Source organism: Vidua macroura, chromosome 16 (genome assembly GCF_024509145.1).
Source record: "Vidua macroura isolate BioBank_ID:100142 chromosome 16, ASM2450914v1, whole genome shotgun sequence".
Lineage (NCBI taxonomy): Eukaryota > Metazoa > Chordata > Aves > Passeriformes > Viduidae > Vidua > Vidua macroura.
This window is the reverse complement of record NC_071586.1, coordinates 3,377,944-3,394,128: the sequence shown is the minus strand read 5'-3', so window position 1 is coordinate 3,394,128 and position 16,185 is coordinate 3,377,944. Positions and strand designations below refer to the sequence as shown.

The following is a 16,185-nucleotide window of genomic DNA, read 5'->3' as shown; positions in this document are numbered from 1 at the left end:
TGATTCTACCACCTCTCTGGGAAGACAATTCCAGTACTTTATTATTCTTTCAGTGAAAACTTTTTTTCCTGATAGCCAACCTGTACCTTCCCTGACATAGCTTGAGACTGTGTCCCCTTGTTCTGTCAGTGCTGCCCGGTGGAAGAGACCGACCCCCACCTGTCTGCACCTCCCTTCAAGGAATTGTAGAGAGCAATAAGGTCACCTCTAAGCCTCCTTTTCTCCAGGCTAAACAACCCCAGCTCCTTGAAACGTTCCTCACAGGGCTTGTGTTCCAAGCCTCGTTGCCTCCTCTGGACGCGCTCCAGCGTCTCAACGTCCTTCCCAAACTGAGGGCCCAGAACTGGACACAGCACTCAAGATGTGTTCTCACCAGTGCCGAGGACAGGGGGAGAATGACCTCCCTGCTCCTGCTGGTCACACCATTCCTAATGCAGGCCAGGATGCCATTGGCCTTCTTGAAGGCCAATGAGAAGCTGTGGCTGCCCCATCCCTGGAGTTGTTCCAGGTCAGGTTGGACAGGGCTTGGAGCAGCCTGGGATAGTGGAAGGTGTCCCTGCCCATGGCAGGAGGTGGAACAAGATGAGCTTTAAGGTCCCTCCCAGTTCTGTGCTTCCATGGCTCTACTTAGTGATGGATTCACGTGACCAGGTCTCTCTAAGCCAGGAAAAACAGTCATTGAAATCCCAGGCAGAGGCTGATGCAGCTGAAGGAGTCATCTGTGCAACAAACATTACTTTGGAACAAAGATATCCTTCCCATGGGACAGATGGGATGTGAATACCAACCAGTAGCTGTTTGGGCACACAGAACAGCTCCACTGGTGTCATTCCCTCAGAGATTTGAGCTGTCAGTGCCTATTTGACTAGGCAAGGACTGAGAAGTACATCCTCAAAACACTAGGCCTAATCCAAGGAGACCCCACATTATCCTCAAGCCACATATTTGTGACTACACAGACACTCACTGGAACAACAAACAGAGTTGTGAAACCATGTGTGGGCTATAGACCCAAAGAAATGCCAACACACCTAGAGCCCAGCTTCATTACCTTCCAACCCATCATTTCCTTTAATTCATTACCAATCCTAAGCATAAAACCTTTATCAATCACTATTATCAGTAATTACTCCTAGGGAACACACAGCAAACAGTCCTGACAAACAGATTTATGATGACACTTTCAGGAACCAGAAAGAGGGATTTATGCCTGTTCTGGATTATTAAGTACCTCCCATTCCTAATTTTTCAGTGAAGACTAATCCTATAGATGGATGCTTTAGAAGTAATAAATGATGCAATAACTCTCATGGGAGATGGATAGGGAAAAAAACTCAGTGCTGTATCTCAGCTAGGAATCATTCCTGTAAGTAAAATCATATTTAATCATTGAGAAGAAATACCTTGAAATGAAAGAGACCACAAAATTGCTAAGGTAGAACTCCTAGGCAAGACCAGCAGTGACTCTCATTCTGGACTCCAGTGGCAAAACCAAATGGAAGAGGAAAAATGACAGGATGATGGTTTAGTTGGTATCTTTCACTGCAGCTTCATAGGTTTAAAACAACACCACTGCAGAGTTAAACACACTGAGTTATCTTCTGCAGAGCTGGTGCTACAGTCTCTGATAGATGGAGTTGAGGAAAGGAACAGAGACTGCAACTGCAGTCTTTAGAGATCCCTAAGACATGTATTCTACCTTGACTGAAGCAAATGGCTTTAAGGGACCATACAAACAAAGAATTTTAGTTAAGCTGAGATATAACAACTGCACAGCAGGACTTTATGAGGAAATTTCTCTTGACAGAGTTCCGCTAGAGCTGCTGCCAAAATATCCCTTTCCAATTTTTAGAGCAAAAAGTCCAAGATGTTGATTTACACCCTCTTTAGCTACCTGAAGATGTATCAGCCCTGTGTGACGGAGCAGCCAATTTCCACTACTTCCCAGAACATGACCATTTTTACATCATTACACACAAAGTTTCACTTTCACAGAGAACAGTGGAGCCAGGTGACAAGCTGATTTCTCATCACCATCCCATGCAACCTGCAGGAAATTATACAAGCTGAACACACCTAAGCTTGCAAACAAGTAGTATGTGCCCAGTGTAGCAGGAAAACAATTAAGGAGATGAAGTTAGAGCCATGGTTGGAACAGGTATTGCAGGAAAAGTTTGTTTCCGGTATTGTTGAGATTAATAAACTTTCAATCAATAAATTATCATAGTAGGTAACTTTTTTAACTCTTTGTCTTCATTTTAGGTGAAAATGAAGCTTAAGCAGGCTATCATACATTAAAAAAAAACTCTGAGACAGGTTGTAGCAAGTGTGAACATAACTGATTAAGGCTGGTAAACTGCTTTACGCAGGGATTTAGTAAAATCAACTTTCTTTTCATTATGCTAAATAGATTAGAAGGCCAGTAAGTTCATACTTTATACTTTCATGCATGCAAAATTATTCCTGTCACTGCACTGCTCTCGATGACAGACTTAAATTAGAAACAAAATACCCATTTTTCCATAAAGCCAGCTAATCACTGGGAAAAAAAATGGTTGATTTTCTTCACTTCAAATATTTAAATAAAGATTAGCTATTTTTTTAAGACAACTATTATAGCTTAAATGTAATTTATGAGCTTAATGAAGCTATTACTGGATATAATTTGATTACAGTCTATGTCATCAAATGTCATTTGTCTTCAGGACACCAGGCTTGGATAACACTGAAGTCCATCAGATCTTAAATCCTCTTAATGGTGTTATGTGTCAAAGGTATACCATTATTTTCCCCTGACAATTTATATACATTTCTAATTTTCTACTTTTAGTTAGAGCTGTTTAACAAATGAAGAGGCAGGGAAGTTAAATGTTGGAATTAAAGAGGGATCAAGTGAAAAATTGATAGGGTGTTGCAGAGACTATTCCTTACACACAACCAGCTTAAGCACTCCGATTTCCATGGAATTTCATCCCACCAGGCTGCAGTGGTGCTGTCCCTGGATCCCAGTGACCTCTCTGACTGAGTTCCAGCTCTGGTGCAGCCCTGCCAGGCTGCCAGGGCACTCACCCTTTGTCCTGCTGGGTCTGGGCCTGTTTCTCAGGCAGCTGCGTGGGGTGATTTTCCTGGGGTACTTTCTCAGCTCAGAGTTAGCTCCATTCACATACAGAGAAAATCCTTTTTCCAACTGCTCCAGTCTGATTTGCACGGGATCTTTTCTTTTTAACCGCTCCTGCAGCCTGAAGGAGAAAGGCCAATAATTCATCCTTGCACAGTGCATACACAGATGGTCAGATCTTCAATAAATACAACAACACACCATGACATAAAGCTGAAAAATATGTTCCCAGTTCAAGGAACTCTTTCAGAATACATCTTCTAGGGTCTGTTCCTGTTCTGTAACGTGTGTATGAGCACCCACACAATGTGACAGATTAAATTTGACCAAGCTTTTCCTTTCTGAGTTTTTTCCATGTTATTTCTTATTTCACATTATTTTTTCCATTTGGTATTTTGCATATTTAAGCTTTCTTCTTAAGAATTGTAAAGAATTTAACTTGAAATTTCAAAAAGCTTAAAAATTTTTCATCTCTTTTCAAGAATAAAAACAATGATTTGTGTTTTCAAACTGGACGTGGAAAGCCCCCAGCCAATACTGCAGTTAGAGATAACAGAAAATTAAATGCTGGTTAAAATAATATCAAAATAATGCCCTTCCATGGGCTCAGTTTCAGCTGCTCTCCCTCTTCCAACTCTCATTTTCTCTCCTTTCACCATGGGTTATACCCAGTCCATGCTAACTCCTTTGGTGAGGTGACATGCAGACCAGGAGGCTGGCATCATATGGGTGACAATTTGTGAATTCCCCTGGTTTCCCTCTGACTCCAGGATGGGTCAATCCACAGGCCAAAGTCCCCCATGTGTCTGTGTTGTGTCACAAGCCACCTTTTCCCAAGAGCACATCCCCGGCAGCCAGAATTAGAGCTCTGATACCAAGGATGCAAGCTGGTTTAACCATTAAATAAACTGGTTTTATCCTCTTCCAAAACTGCTTAAGGATACTGTATAGGAAACCTGTGGCCACAAAAATTGGCTGGTTTTTTAAACACAATTGTGCCCTTCAAGCTCTTTTTACCAAACCAGTTTGTTATATAATTCAATTCGAAAAGGAAGGAATCCAGAAAGAAAGTTCTGTAGACTCTCTAAAATAAGATATGAAGTTCATCTCTCCAGGGTATAGTGACAGGAACACATGAACAAAGAGGAAAAGAAATGTTTGAAACTTGTCTGAAAAACACTGGAGTTTGCAAAGGCAACCTGGCTGTCCTTATTTCCCACTTTTCTGTACTTCTGACAACATAACAACTGTGCCTCGTAACTACATCCTCACGGAGCGTGAGCTGCCACTTCCTTCTGAATCTACAACCTCTTGCTTTATGAACAAAAATCTTCCCTGTCATTGTGGAAAAAATAACTATTTTATTAATAAATGTATTTATATTTTAAATGCTGAAGAAACATTGTGATCTCGTCTAGAAATAAGAACTTTTAGCAAACAAAGGGAAGAAGAGAGAAACACCTGAATGTTTTAAGGCACAGCAAGTCAGACTTTGCATCACAGCTGCTGATATTTGATAACAATACAACAAATATTTCATACCCAAAGTGGTAACAAATGCGAATATTACCGGTTTCTCTGCTGAAGGGATATTAAATATTCGTCATGTTTTTCATCAAAGTCAGTCACCATGTCTTAACATAAACCTGAAATGAAAATATAATGGTCACTCTGAATGATTTATTATGGAGTACCACTGGTTTTGCACCCTCACGAGAAGAAAAGGCTATAAACTGAAAAACATTCCTCTTTCAACCATGCATAAAGCTGTCAGGGCTGTAAATAAAGCTCCTGAAGAGCAGAGGAAACAGTAGTTGTTTTACTCATTTTTCAGAACCCTTCATAACCTACAGAAGAACCAAAAAAACTAAAAGTAGAAGGCATATGCCATGACAAGTTTATAATGCCAGACCTGGCAAGCAAGAAAACCCTAGGGCACAGCTCAGCTGTGGAAGGAATTCTCTGACCTGCTGCTACTCGTTAGGTCAGTTCATCCTACAGCGTGTTCACTGCTGAAGCTGTATATATTTGAAGTGTTTAATTAAACATTTTACCTGGCTTGCCATTCAGGAAACATGAATTTTTCCAGCAATCCTCACCACACCGCGGCCGCAGGTTGGGCCAGGGTGTGCTCTTACACTCTCCGAAGTTTAAATGTGCCAGCAGCACGTGTCGTTGAGCTCTGTAGCAAAGAGAGAACGGCGTGTTTTGTCTCTTACCGACCGCAGGGCAGCTGTGCCACAGCCCGGCCCCGCCTCGGCTCTGCCCCCGATGGACCTGGACCCGGGATACAGACCCCGGACAGAGCCCCAGATGGACACGGACCCGGGATACAGACCCCGGACAGAGCCCCAGATGGACACGGACCCGGGATAGAGCCCTGGACACAGCCCCAGATGGACACGGACCGGGCAGAGCCCCCGGACAGAGCCCCAGATGGACACGGACCCGGGACAGAGCCCTGGACAGAGCCCCAGATGGACACGGACCCGGGATAGAGACCCCGGGCACAGCCCCAGATGGACACGGACCGGGCAGAGCCCCCGGACAGAGCCCCAGATGGACACGGACCCGGGATAGAGCCCTGGACACAGCCCCAGATGGACACGGACCCGGGACAGAGCCACGAGCCAGAGGCCCTGGGCGGACACTGACCTCGGACAGAGCCCCAGGACGGTCACGTACCCGGGCCAGAGGCCCCAGATGGACACTGACCGGAGAGAGACCCCGGACAGAGCCCCCAGGTGGACACGGACCTGGGACGGACACTGACCCCCGGACAGAGCTCCCGGACGGATACGGACCGGGGAAAGAGATCCAGGACGAACGCAGATCCCGGGGCAGAGTCCCCGGACACGGAGCACGGACACGGTCCCCGGGCAGACACTGACTCCGGACACGGCCGCCGGGCAGACAGAGCCCCCGGCAGCACGGGCCGGGCCGGGCCTGTTGCTCGGTCTCCCTGGCGACGGTCGCGCCGCCGCCGCCGTCAGTTCCTGCGCGCCGCGGGCCCGGAAGCGGCGGCGGGGATGGAGGCCATGGAGCCGCTGTGGGCGCTGCTGGACGAGGTGGCCCTGGAGGGGCTGGACGGCATCACCGCGGCCGCGCTCTGGCAGCGCCTGGCCGCCCGCTCGCCGCCCTTCCCGCTGCCGCTGGAGCCCGACACGCGGCAGCTGCTCTGGGCCGCGCTCAGCGCCCAGCCCGACGTGCGCTTCTACCTCCTGCCGCGGCCGCGCCCGCCGCTCCGCCTGCACGACCGGTGAGGGCAGCGACCGGGCGGCCCCGGCCCCTTCCCGCCGGAGAACCTGGGGCTGGTTGCTGGGCGAAACATGGGCTTGGTCATCGGGATAAACCCGCCTGATTACCGGGCTAAACCCGGCGTGGTTGAGGGGCTAAACCCGGACTCATTGCCGGCTAAACCCGGCCCGGTGGCCGGGCTGCCCGTTCTCGCCCAGGCTTTGCTGCAGCAGTACTTCGGTAGCCGGTGCCAGCAGGCAGGGCCGAGGGTGGCTCTGAGCCGCTGTTTAGGTCTTATACAAAGAATTTTCACTGTTCGGGGGGTCAGGCTTAGGAATAGGTTGCCCAGGGAGGTGGTGGAGACACCATGCCTGGAGGTGTTTAAGATCTGGCGCTGGGTGATGGGTCTTAGGGGTCACAGTGGTAGTGCTGGAGGATGGCTGGATAATCTTAGAGGTCTCTTCCAGTGCTGATGATTCTATAATTTAGGAGACGTGTATATGAGTCCTGGCCTGATTCCCATTCAAATGACTGCTTGCTACTTAAGTGCAGGCAGAATTTGTATGTCCTGGTCATCAGGGTGGATCTACCTGTCATTTTCCTTACCTGTGAACTATATGTTTCTCTTATTCCCACTACTTTTCTTATTCCCACCACATCGTTGACCTTTCAAAGATTAAATAATGCATCTCCCTCCTTCTACCTTCTGCATGCTGAAAAGGTTTGGTCATGCTTGAGGAGTACAGCTCTGCTCTTCATATTTTCCCAGTTTAGAGGTTTCAAAGCAGCTTCATTTTTCCAGGATAATTCCTAGAGATATCAGCATTGTCCGTGGCAATCTTGTATTTCTCCTTGCTTTGGTTTTATTTCAGATATGAAGAAATAGACCTTGAGACAGGAATATTGGAAACCAAAAGAGATCCTGTTTCTTCAGATGATATTTATCCTATCCACATGATTTTGGACAACAAAGATGGCATACAAGGTTCCTGCCAGTATTTTAAAGAGAGAGTAGATATCACTGATCAAATAAGGAAGAAGGATTTACAGCCTTGTTATACTTACAAAGAAGCTGTTGAAAAGTGAGTGAAATCCTTATATCTGGCATTAAAATACTTCTAAGTTCTAAAATTTAGTCCTTGCTGTTTGTACAGATTATATCAAGAGTGGTGTTTGTGGAGAGAAAGGGATTGATCTCTCTGTTTTTGTGGAGCCAATAACAGGACATTACTTTTCCTTCTGTTTCTTAGATGGGGAGAGAAATTAGTCATTGTTGCTTCCCAGGAGCAGCGTTACAGAGCTTTGATAGGCTGGGAGGGGGACCCTGACTTGAAACTCCCTGACTTTTCCTACTGCATTCTGGAGCGTCTGGGCCGAGCTCGGTGGCAGGGAGAGCTTCAGAGGGACCTTCACAGTGGGGCTTTCAAGTAAGTTTGTGTCTTGCTCTGAGAATTCAATCCAAGGTTGTTTTTAAGTATTCCTGTGAATATTTGAGCTCTCATCTCTGTTGTAGTGCTTCATGCTTACTACCAGGAGTGCTTGGGTCTGTTTGGTAGAACTGTACTGGTCTCATCCTTGAGTTCACTGCCCTTCCTGATATTTTCACAGCCAAAAAATTTGTCTGGTGGGTCAATACACCAAATCGATTTCTATTGTGAAAGTTCTTGTTTTTTCTAAATAACTTTTTCTTCAAACTTGGGATTGAAAAATGATTTTAATTTCCTTTTCTAAATTTCTGTCTAAATATCTTACCCACATTCTGGAGGAATTCTTGGACAGCCACCTTTTGTCCACAGCACTTCCCTGTGTGACATCTCCTCCACTGAGAGGGAGCCTGAGTTACCAGCTCCCAAACTAGGCCATGTATTTTTCTGATGGAGGAGCATTACACATCTTCTTAGAGCTAACTTCTGGATGTGTCCTGAAGTTCTGGACAATACCAGCATTGCTCTAAAGATTCACTGCTTTTAGGACATGGGTGGGTTGTGGCTTGCACACCACCCGGTGTTGTTTTTAGCCACTTAGGGAGCTCTTGTAGGTAACGAAGATGATGGGGACACAGGGGGAAACTTTTATGGGTGGTTTTCTGTTAGTTTGGTGGCCCAAGCCAGCTCACCAAGGAGGTAATTTGATCCCAGAGCTGTTCCAAGGAGGGCAGTGATTGCAGCATAGCCACAAGTTAGAAGGAGAGGATGGAGAAGGAGGACATGAGGTTACAATGCTGATTCAACCCCCTCATCAAACCATGTCATGACACTCTGTGCCTAAAGGCTCTAGGTTAAAATCGGAGGTATTTCTCTATTTAATTGAATTAACTATGACAATAAATTTCACAGGTTTTCTCAAGTGTGGCACTTCCTAACTTTGAGTTGTCACTTTGAAAATTAGCATGTGTCATTAAGGCTATGGGTAATATAGGTAAAGTGTTCTGGCTACTGGATAATTAGAATTTGTCTGCAGAAGTTCCTATTTCTATAGATACCTTGCCATCTCTTCTTTAGAGTGGATGCTGGAAAGCTTCATTATCACAGGAGGGTATTGGACAGAAGTGGTCTGATAACGATGCAGTCCCACGTCATCCGGCTGCCGAGTGGAGCACAGCAGTACTCAATTCTGCTACTCCTGACTCGCTTCCATGTTGATAGGTATGCTTTAAGGGTCTCCTGGGGTACTCTTTGACCTTTCACTGTGATGAGGGATTGTTCTGTTGTCACAGACCCATCAAAGTTTCCTGGAATTGACGCTTTCCAATTTATTAACTTCTCTTCCAAATGTTGGCTACTTTAAAACTTGTCTTGCAGCTGTAAACAACAGGTTCTTCTAGTGCCTGTCACCTGCCTGCATAAACATAATGCTTCTTTTTGTAGCACTAATCATTCCATTTATTTTGACTGTTTTCACTTAAACACATTTCCAGTCGATTTTTTAAATTTTGTTTTCCTATCTTGTTTATGATTAGAACTTGTGCTTCTGTGGGTTGCCAGTGAAGTAACAGCTTGGGCTTAGTCATTGTTTCCTCCTTGAGGTCTTTTCTTAGAGACAAATTATCTCATGTGCTGTTCACAGGAGGAAAAGAAAACCAGAATTCCTAAACCAATCTGAGAACACTTAGCATACTTTCTCTAGTGACTGACAGTTTCTAAAGCTACAACTCATGTTTATGAAGTTATATGCATACTTACATGTAAAATAATTCTCTTTTTTTGGTTAGGAGGAGCAAATATGATATTCTGATGGAGAAGCTCTCAAGTATGCTAAGTGCTCGTTCAAACCAGATGGAAACATTAGGAAACCTGAGGGAAGAATTGGTGAGATTCATTACTCTTTCAAATTCTCACTCAGTAGAATCTAGGTGCTGAGTATCAAAGGCACTCATTCTTACTACCTGCTTCAAAAGTTGCACAAAATTCTGGGCTAGGATAGCAAAAGGATTTTAAAAACCTACCAGATCAAGGTGTTGTTGGTGTTTGTCATAGGGAAGCAGTTGTGTTCCAACCACAGCCTCAGAAACATTTTGTCAGTGGATGTCATCATGCAGTTCTTACTTTTCCACTGCTGCTGTTTGGGTAGGTGGCAGAGCTGGAGGGATACAATGCACTCAGGAACATCTCAGGTTCTGCACTAAAAGGCTTTTAAGTTTCTTGTGGATATCCTACCCCAAAATATGGTTGTAAGAGCAGGTGGTATGAATGCCTTTGATACCAGTCAGGAGCAGGTGAAGTTTTTGGACTGCAGTGACTTTTGCCATTTCTCTTTGCATCAGGGCCTTTGTGAGAGAACCTTCAAACGTCTCTATCAGTACATGATGAATGCTGGCCTGGCCAAGGTTGTGTCTGTCCCCTTGCAAGACATAAATCCCAATGGAGGACCCTACAAGACAAAGAAAGGTCTTGGTTTTGCTCTCTTTTTGTGTGATTACATTGATGCCATTCTATCTATCAGCTTCATATCTTAAATTAAAAGAGGTGTAAGTAAAAAATCTGTCCATGCAATTATGTAGATAAGTGGGCTACTAAAGTTAAAATGCTGCAGCCCACTTGAATTAAGCATTCATTACAGATTTTTAAGGAGTGAATATCATCAAGTTTGTTGGATATCAATGTAAGCGGTGGTCTTGGGGTCTGATAAGACTGCTCAAGCCAATACAGAGTAGGAACAAAGCAGTCTGCTGACCTTTCAGGTTGAAGTTAAATGATAAGTCAATAAATTTGACAAAAAAAACCAAAAAACTTAATGTTGAAAAGAAGGCTCATTATGAAATAAGTTAAAAACCAGACCATTCTTGGTTATGACTTTTCCTGAAAGTCATGAGAATGCAAAGCTTCTCAGAAAAATTTCCTATCAAATTATGGAAGTAAGCTTTTACAGCACTTGGAATTCACAGTACACAGAATATTCTGAGTTTGAAGGGACTTCCAAGGATCATTGAGCCCAGCTTCTAAGTGAATGGCCTATACAGGGGTCAAACCCACACCTTTGGCATTATTATCTCACCAGCTGAGCTGATAACAGGGTTGAGGTAAGTGAGATACCCAAAATTGCTATCCAAAAAAGCCACAGTCTGCTGAGGGGTGGATTAATGCATAACCAGCTTTGGATGCCAATTTAATTGGTTCACAGGAACTGCTGGTAACTTTCAAACATGTAGTGGAGAGACAAAGAGCAGGACTACATTAGGAAAGGGAACAAAAGAAAGCGACTGTTCTCAGGAAAAGATAAAACTTGCACAGGGAAAAAACTACTATAATGGAAAGTATGAGGAAGGATAGTACCTCCAATGGAATTAATACAATTCCTGAAGGAAATCTGAACCAAATCCTTAATCACACAAAATCCTAAGAGGCAGATTTGCAGGGTTAAAAAGAAAATAGTTCTGAAAGATGAAGTGTCTGTTTTAGAGATATAATTGTTTGTGAGAAAAAAAAAAAAACTGATATGAACTAAACATTGCAAATTACATAGTCTTTGTGAATAGGAGTGATCTTAAAAGAGCAAGTGAAAAAGCCAGTAAAACCATGAAAAATTCCAGAAGACAGAAAAGAGTGCTGATTACATGGAGTTGGATTAAGGCTGTCGATAAGACAAATTCCTTCAAATCTTTTAAGTCTGGGGAAAGGAAATTCTCCGTAGGGAAAGTGTATTCTGAACAAAGAGAAGCAGAGGCAAAAAGCAGGTACAGCATCAAGCATGGCTGAGAGAGAAATGACCCAGGTCTTTCAGGGGTATTCTAATAAGCTGCAAACACTTGGAAATAGCACCCAAAAGACTAGATAGCACTCCTAAAAAACAGTTTATAGGCAGTAGTAAAAGCATTTAACTTGCAATTAAGGTATTTACTTAGAAGACAAGAAAATATAAGTCCACTTACAAACCTGGTTTCAGCCCCCAAGGCAGTGGTGTTTTATGTTCTGTCAGAGATTGGCAGAACAGCAGCTGCATTTACTGCTTAAATTTGTTGGGAAAAATGCCACTTGATGAATCTTTCACTTGAATGATAATTCCATCTTACAGATGTAAAAGCTGAAAATCCACAAAAATGCCTTAAAAACACTAGGTATTAAAGGAGGATGAATTAATAATAGCTGATTTTCAGCAGAGATCAAGATAGTTTAATCTCTGGAGTTACAGAGGAAAGAAGATAGAAATATTTGGGACACACTGAGGATGAAGCCAGAGCATCTGCTATGGGAAGAACATTATTGGGCAGCAGGAGCTAAAGGGAAAGGAATTGGTTTGTTTTGGGGGATTTCTTTTCTATGGGGAGTTTTTTTTGTTTGTTTTTTCAAATACTGCTTCCCGTGAAAATTAATGGGCTGTAGAAATAGAAAGGATGTAATAACAGTGCTTGCAACCCTACCAAAATGTCAGCACTTAAATCCTAAGCAGCATCCTACAGAAAGGATTCAACTTGAGGAAAAATAATGGAATCATGTGGCCTGGAGCACAGTCACATGGTGAAGTGACTGTGGGTTAACTTCGTGTCAGCTGGGCATCAGTAACTGCTCAGATATATAAACACAAGATAAAATTCATCAGCTGAAACCTTAGTGATTCTAGCTAAAGCCTTCACCTGGCCTTTTCACAGCAGTGTGTAGCAGAGGAGCAGGGATGGCTGGAGATGTTCTCCCCACTGCTGCAGGATGAGCTGGCTGCTGCAGCAGCTGCTGAATCACTGCAATTTGCCAGAGAGGCAGTGTCCAGTAACCCAGTTTGAGGTACCACTGGTGTGGAGTGGTCCAGCAGGAGCTCAGTGACACTGAGAGCAGGATCTCAGCTCTCCTGCAGTCATCTGTCCTCACTCCACCCTTTGCTGGGAGTCCCAGTGAGTGGAGAGTTACCACAGCACAGCTGATGGACAGGAGCATGTGGAATTAAATCACCTACAAGAATCTTGTGGCTGGTGGGCAGCAGTATGTTCTGTCCTTGTAAAAAGGGATGGGTTAATACCCAGTGAGTGATCTCCCAGTCATATAAGTGTTCTCCAGGTGTAATTCTGGGGATCAGAGCTTAATCCCTCCATTGATTTATTTATGCTGTGGAAGTTTCTCCTACTGGACAGTCCTAGCATTGGCACAGATGTGAAGGTGTGGAGCACCTCAAAAATTCACCTGATTGCCAGATTCATACAAAGGGAAAAGCTGTTGCAAACCTTTCCTAGAAATACCCAGCTCTCTTTAGTCATTTGTTCCCCATTGCACTGCTACTTCTTCATGTTGAGAAAAAAGTAAAATTGTTTAAAGCTGTGCACCCCCCCTACACTTGGTTAGGAGGTGTTACTAACACTCACTTTTCACAGGGACTGATGTCATGGTCCGTTGCCTTAAACTGCTGAAGGAATTTCGGAAGAAAATGGAAGATTATCATGATGATGATGAAGAGATCATCACAAAAGTTGTTCAGCCTGTGGATATTGTTTGTGAAAGGGATATGCTCACCCAGGCTTATCAGTTAAGTAGGTGATTTAAGACATCTGAAGATTTTTCCCATTACCTCCTTACTCCTTGTAGTATAAAAGAAATGTGTGTATTGCAGGTGTTTTTACATTCTGGTTGTTTTTGTATCAGAAAGTGTATTTTTTTCATAGCAAAATGAGCTTTATATCCAGATTAGACTGGAGATGCTGCCACCTGTTATCCCTTCCTGGAAGCTTAGCAACTACCCAGCAGAAACAGGATGTTGTGATGGGGTGAGAAAAGATGAAGCAAATAGTGTTCATTATTCTCCTATCTCTTTTCCTTTCCAAATGGAGAAATTAATATCTAACTGTGGAAAGCTGCCAGGGAAAAAAAATCATCCATGCTTCTAATTTGAAGCTGTCACCTCCATACCTCATTCTGCTGGGCACTGCTTCATGTGAAATTGTGGTTTATGACAGTGTTTGGCTGAATATTTTATGTGTCTGTAAAACTGTCTTTAGTTAGTGGGGAATCTTAAATTTTATATTCTGGCATATAGTGTTGTTCAGGGAAATATTAATGTATATAGAAATAGATACATATAAAATTCAGTCAGATTATTTCCCTGAGATATTTTTTTGTTTTCCTTTCTGCAACAGTTGAAAGTAGAGGAACCAAAGGTATTTCTCAGGCAGAACTTCGCCTGGCTATGAATGTGGGGAAGCTGGAAGCCAGGATGCTCTGTCGTCTTCTGGAGAGGTACAAAGTTGTCAAGGTGAGGCTAAAATAAAGTAATTCAGATACTTTCTGAAACTGAAGGTACAATTTCGGTTACTCTGGGAATAACATTGTTAACCTCAAACATTAGAAAGAGCAGAGATTTTAGAATGACAGTGGGAGAGTACTGGTAAGATTGAAAAGAGAATTAATTCAGTTGAGGAAAAGGTGTGTAAGGCAGGGGTTCAGTATTAGGATTGCAACCTGCTCTAATCAGAGCACTGAAGAATCTTCTCAAGGACTCTTTGTCCATGTAAGATCATTAATCTGCTTGCCTTTTGAAAATACCAGGAAATTCTGGAGCAAAACAGTTACTTCTCTAGTCTAGGAGTTATGATGATTAAACTTCTTATTTCCAGATATTTCAAGGCTTTTTTATTTCACAAGACAAATCCAGCTGTCCTGTCTTGCATGCACCCAACAGTCCCTTTCCACAAAGGCAGGATAATTGCCATCTTCCCTCAATGGGGAATCTTTTTAGAAAAATCTTGTCATTCAATAAAAGGTTCTGCAGAGTTAAAAACAAGCTGTATAAACCATTGGAATATCTATACATGTTTTCCCCCAGTCAGCTGAGGATATGAAATCTTCCCTTATTGATTGGTGAAGTTTGTAGATCCTTGTAAGCTCCTCTTGGAGCAGACAGGGCAGACTTCCACTGAAGTCTGAGTTACTCAGAGAGCTGCAGTGCCCTTATTTCACAAACATCTCTTTTTCTGAACAAAAATTGATTTCTACTCTGAATACACAGTTTGTTCTTACTCAGACTTTTCTCCATCCCACATACTGTAGGAGTTTCATTCCAATACACTGGTAATGCAGATTTGTTTATTTTTCAGGCACAGAATTCCTTTTGATTTCTCTAGGTGAAGGTTAGGGACATTTTTGTTACTTAGAAAAAAATATTGTATCTTTTGATGGGTGTGGAACACTGAGAACATTTTCCCTGTGTTGATGCTGGAGGACAGTGATAGAATGGAGAAGCAAGGTGGTAAAATAACATTCCAACTGTTTTCTCAGGGTTTTATGGAGGATGAAGGTCGGCAAAGGACAACAAAGTACATTTCCTACATTTTTGCAGAGGAGAGTGATTTAAACCGTCAGTTTGAGAGGGAGAAGGCCAGGAGTGAGCAGCTGGCTACAGTTACTTTGGCTCTGGTGCCAGAAGATTCCCCACCTGTGGAAGATGCATCTCCTGGAGAAGAGGAGGCTGTGGCCTCAGAGTCTGACAATGAGGAAGAAGGGAAGGACAGGAAGAAGAGAGGAAAAGGTCAAAAGGCCAGCTCTGGTTCTCCAGTGAAATCACGTGTCCAAGATGATGTCCATCAGACAACACCAGCCAAAGGTAACTTGTGATTTGGAAATCTGGAGAACAGCCTGCATTTTTCTTATGGATCATTTTATTAAAGAACAAACAAGATGTTGTTAGCTTCCATTATGGCTTTTGGCCACATATTTATTTTTAAGCCTATTTGCTCCCAAATTGTTCTGGTTTGGAACACCAAGTGTGGTAACCTCTGGAGACTGTCAGGGCTGAAGTGTGGCCAGGTGTCTGTGTCCCAGTGTTTGTGCTGCCTCTCCTGACCCCGTGCTATGTCTCCCCTTTTCCCTGAGCTCACACAGTGTGCTCCTTGGATATTCAGGGTTGGGATGACTTGACCCACAGCATTACTCACCTGAGCATTTTGTAACAAGAATGTCTTGTCCCCTGAAGTTAGTTACCCCAGCTTCTTCTTTAGTTATTTGGAACATGTTAGTGTGAAAGCTGCCAGCCTTTGGGGGACATATTTTTAAAAAATATGGTCGGGGGGTTTATACTTAATTTTTTTTTAACCTATTTAGATGTTCCTACAACTTCTCTGATACTCCAGTGGAAGAGAGGAGATCTCTATTTTTCTATGTAGATTATCTTTGGAGTAGTATTAAATTCTTATTCTGCTTTGAGTCAGAAAAGTCGTGTTTCTGGCAGAACTTGAGAATCTTTGAGACAGAAACTCTCCTTTCTTCAGACAGCAGTTTCTGGATAAGCCCTTCATGACTTCACAGCTGTGAAAAGGTTTCTGAGTGGAGAGAATTATTTGATGACAGAGAGTTCACTATTTTTTAGCTTAAATTTTGGAGCCTAAATGTAGTCTTTCATGGTCAAACCACTGCTTC

General features: G+C 43.3%; 2 protein-coding genes across 11 annotated transcripts in view; one reads left to right on the top strand and one right to left on the bottom strand.

Annotated features, from left to right (window-relative positions):
* Positions 1–6,043, bottom strand: part of KATNIP (katanin interacting protein) — a 56,515-nt gene extending 50,472 nt beyond the window's left edge. For 3 of the 9 annotated variants that reach the window (XM_053992242.1, XM_053992240.1, XM_053992245.1), the window contains exons 1-3: positions 5,173–5,288; positions 4,689–4,764; positions 3,070–3,239 (exon numbers count right to left, since the gene is read on the bottom strand). In XM_053992242.1, the coding sequence (XP_053848217.1) occupies positions 3,070–3,239; positions 4,689–4,750 (232 nt within the window). In that variant the 5' untranslated portion in view covers positions 4,751–4,764; positions 5,173–5,288. Of the gene's footprint in view, positions 1–3,069; positions 3,240–4,688; positions 4,765–5,172; positions 5,301–5,773; positions 5,869–5,891 lie in introns of those variants that run through there. The other 6 variants (XM_053992241.1, XM_053992238.1, XM_053992239.1 and 3 more) reach the window with 4 other exon arrangements.
* Positions 6,044–6,090: 47 nt separating this feature from the next.
* GTF3C1 (general transcription factor IIIC subunit 1) overlaps positions 6,091–16,185 on the top strand; it is a 38,310-nt gene continuing 28,215 nt past the window's right edge. For both annotated transcript variants that reach the window (XM_053992235.1, XM_053992234.1), the window contains exons 1-9: positions 6,091–6,377; positions 7,228–7,437; positions 7,606–7,782; positions 8,857–9,000; positions 9,567–9,663; positions 10,119–10,242; positions 13,152–13,307; positions 13,911–14,026; positions 15,049–15,373. In XM_053992235.1, the coding sequence (XP_053848210.1) occupies positions 6,148–6,377; positions 7,228–7,437; positions 7,606–7,782; positions 8,857–9,000; positions 9,567–9,663; positions 10,119–10,242; positions 13,152–13,307; positions 13,911–14,026; positions 15,049–15,373 (1,579 nt within the window). In that variant the 5' untranslated portion in view covers positions 6,091–6,147. The remainder of the gene's footprint in view (positions 6,378–7,227; positions 7,438–7,605; positions 7,783–8,856; positions 9,001–9,566; positions 9,664–10,118; positions 10,243–13,151; positions 13,308–13,910; positions 14,027–15,048; positions 15,374–16,185) is intronic.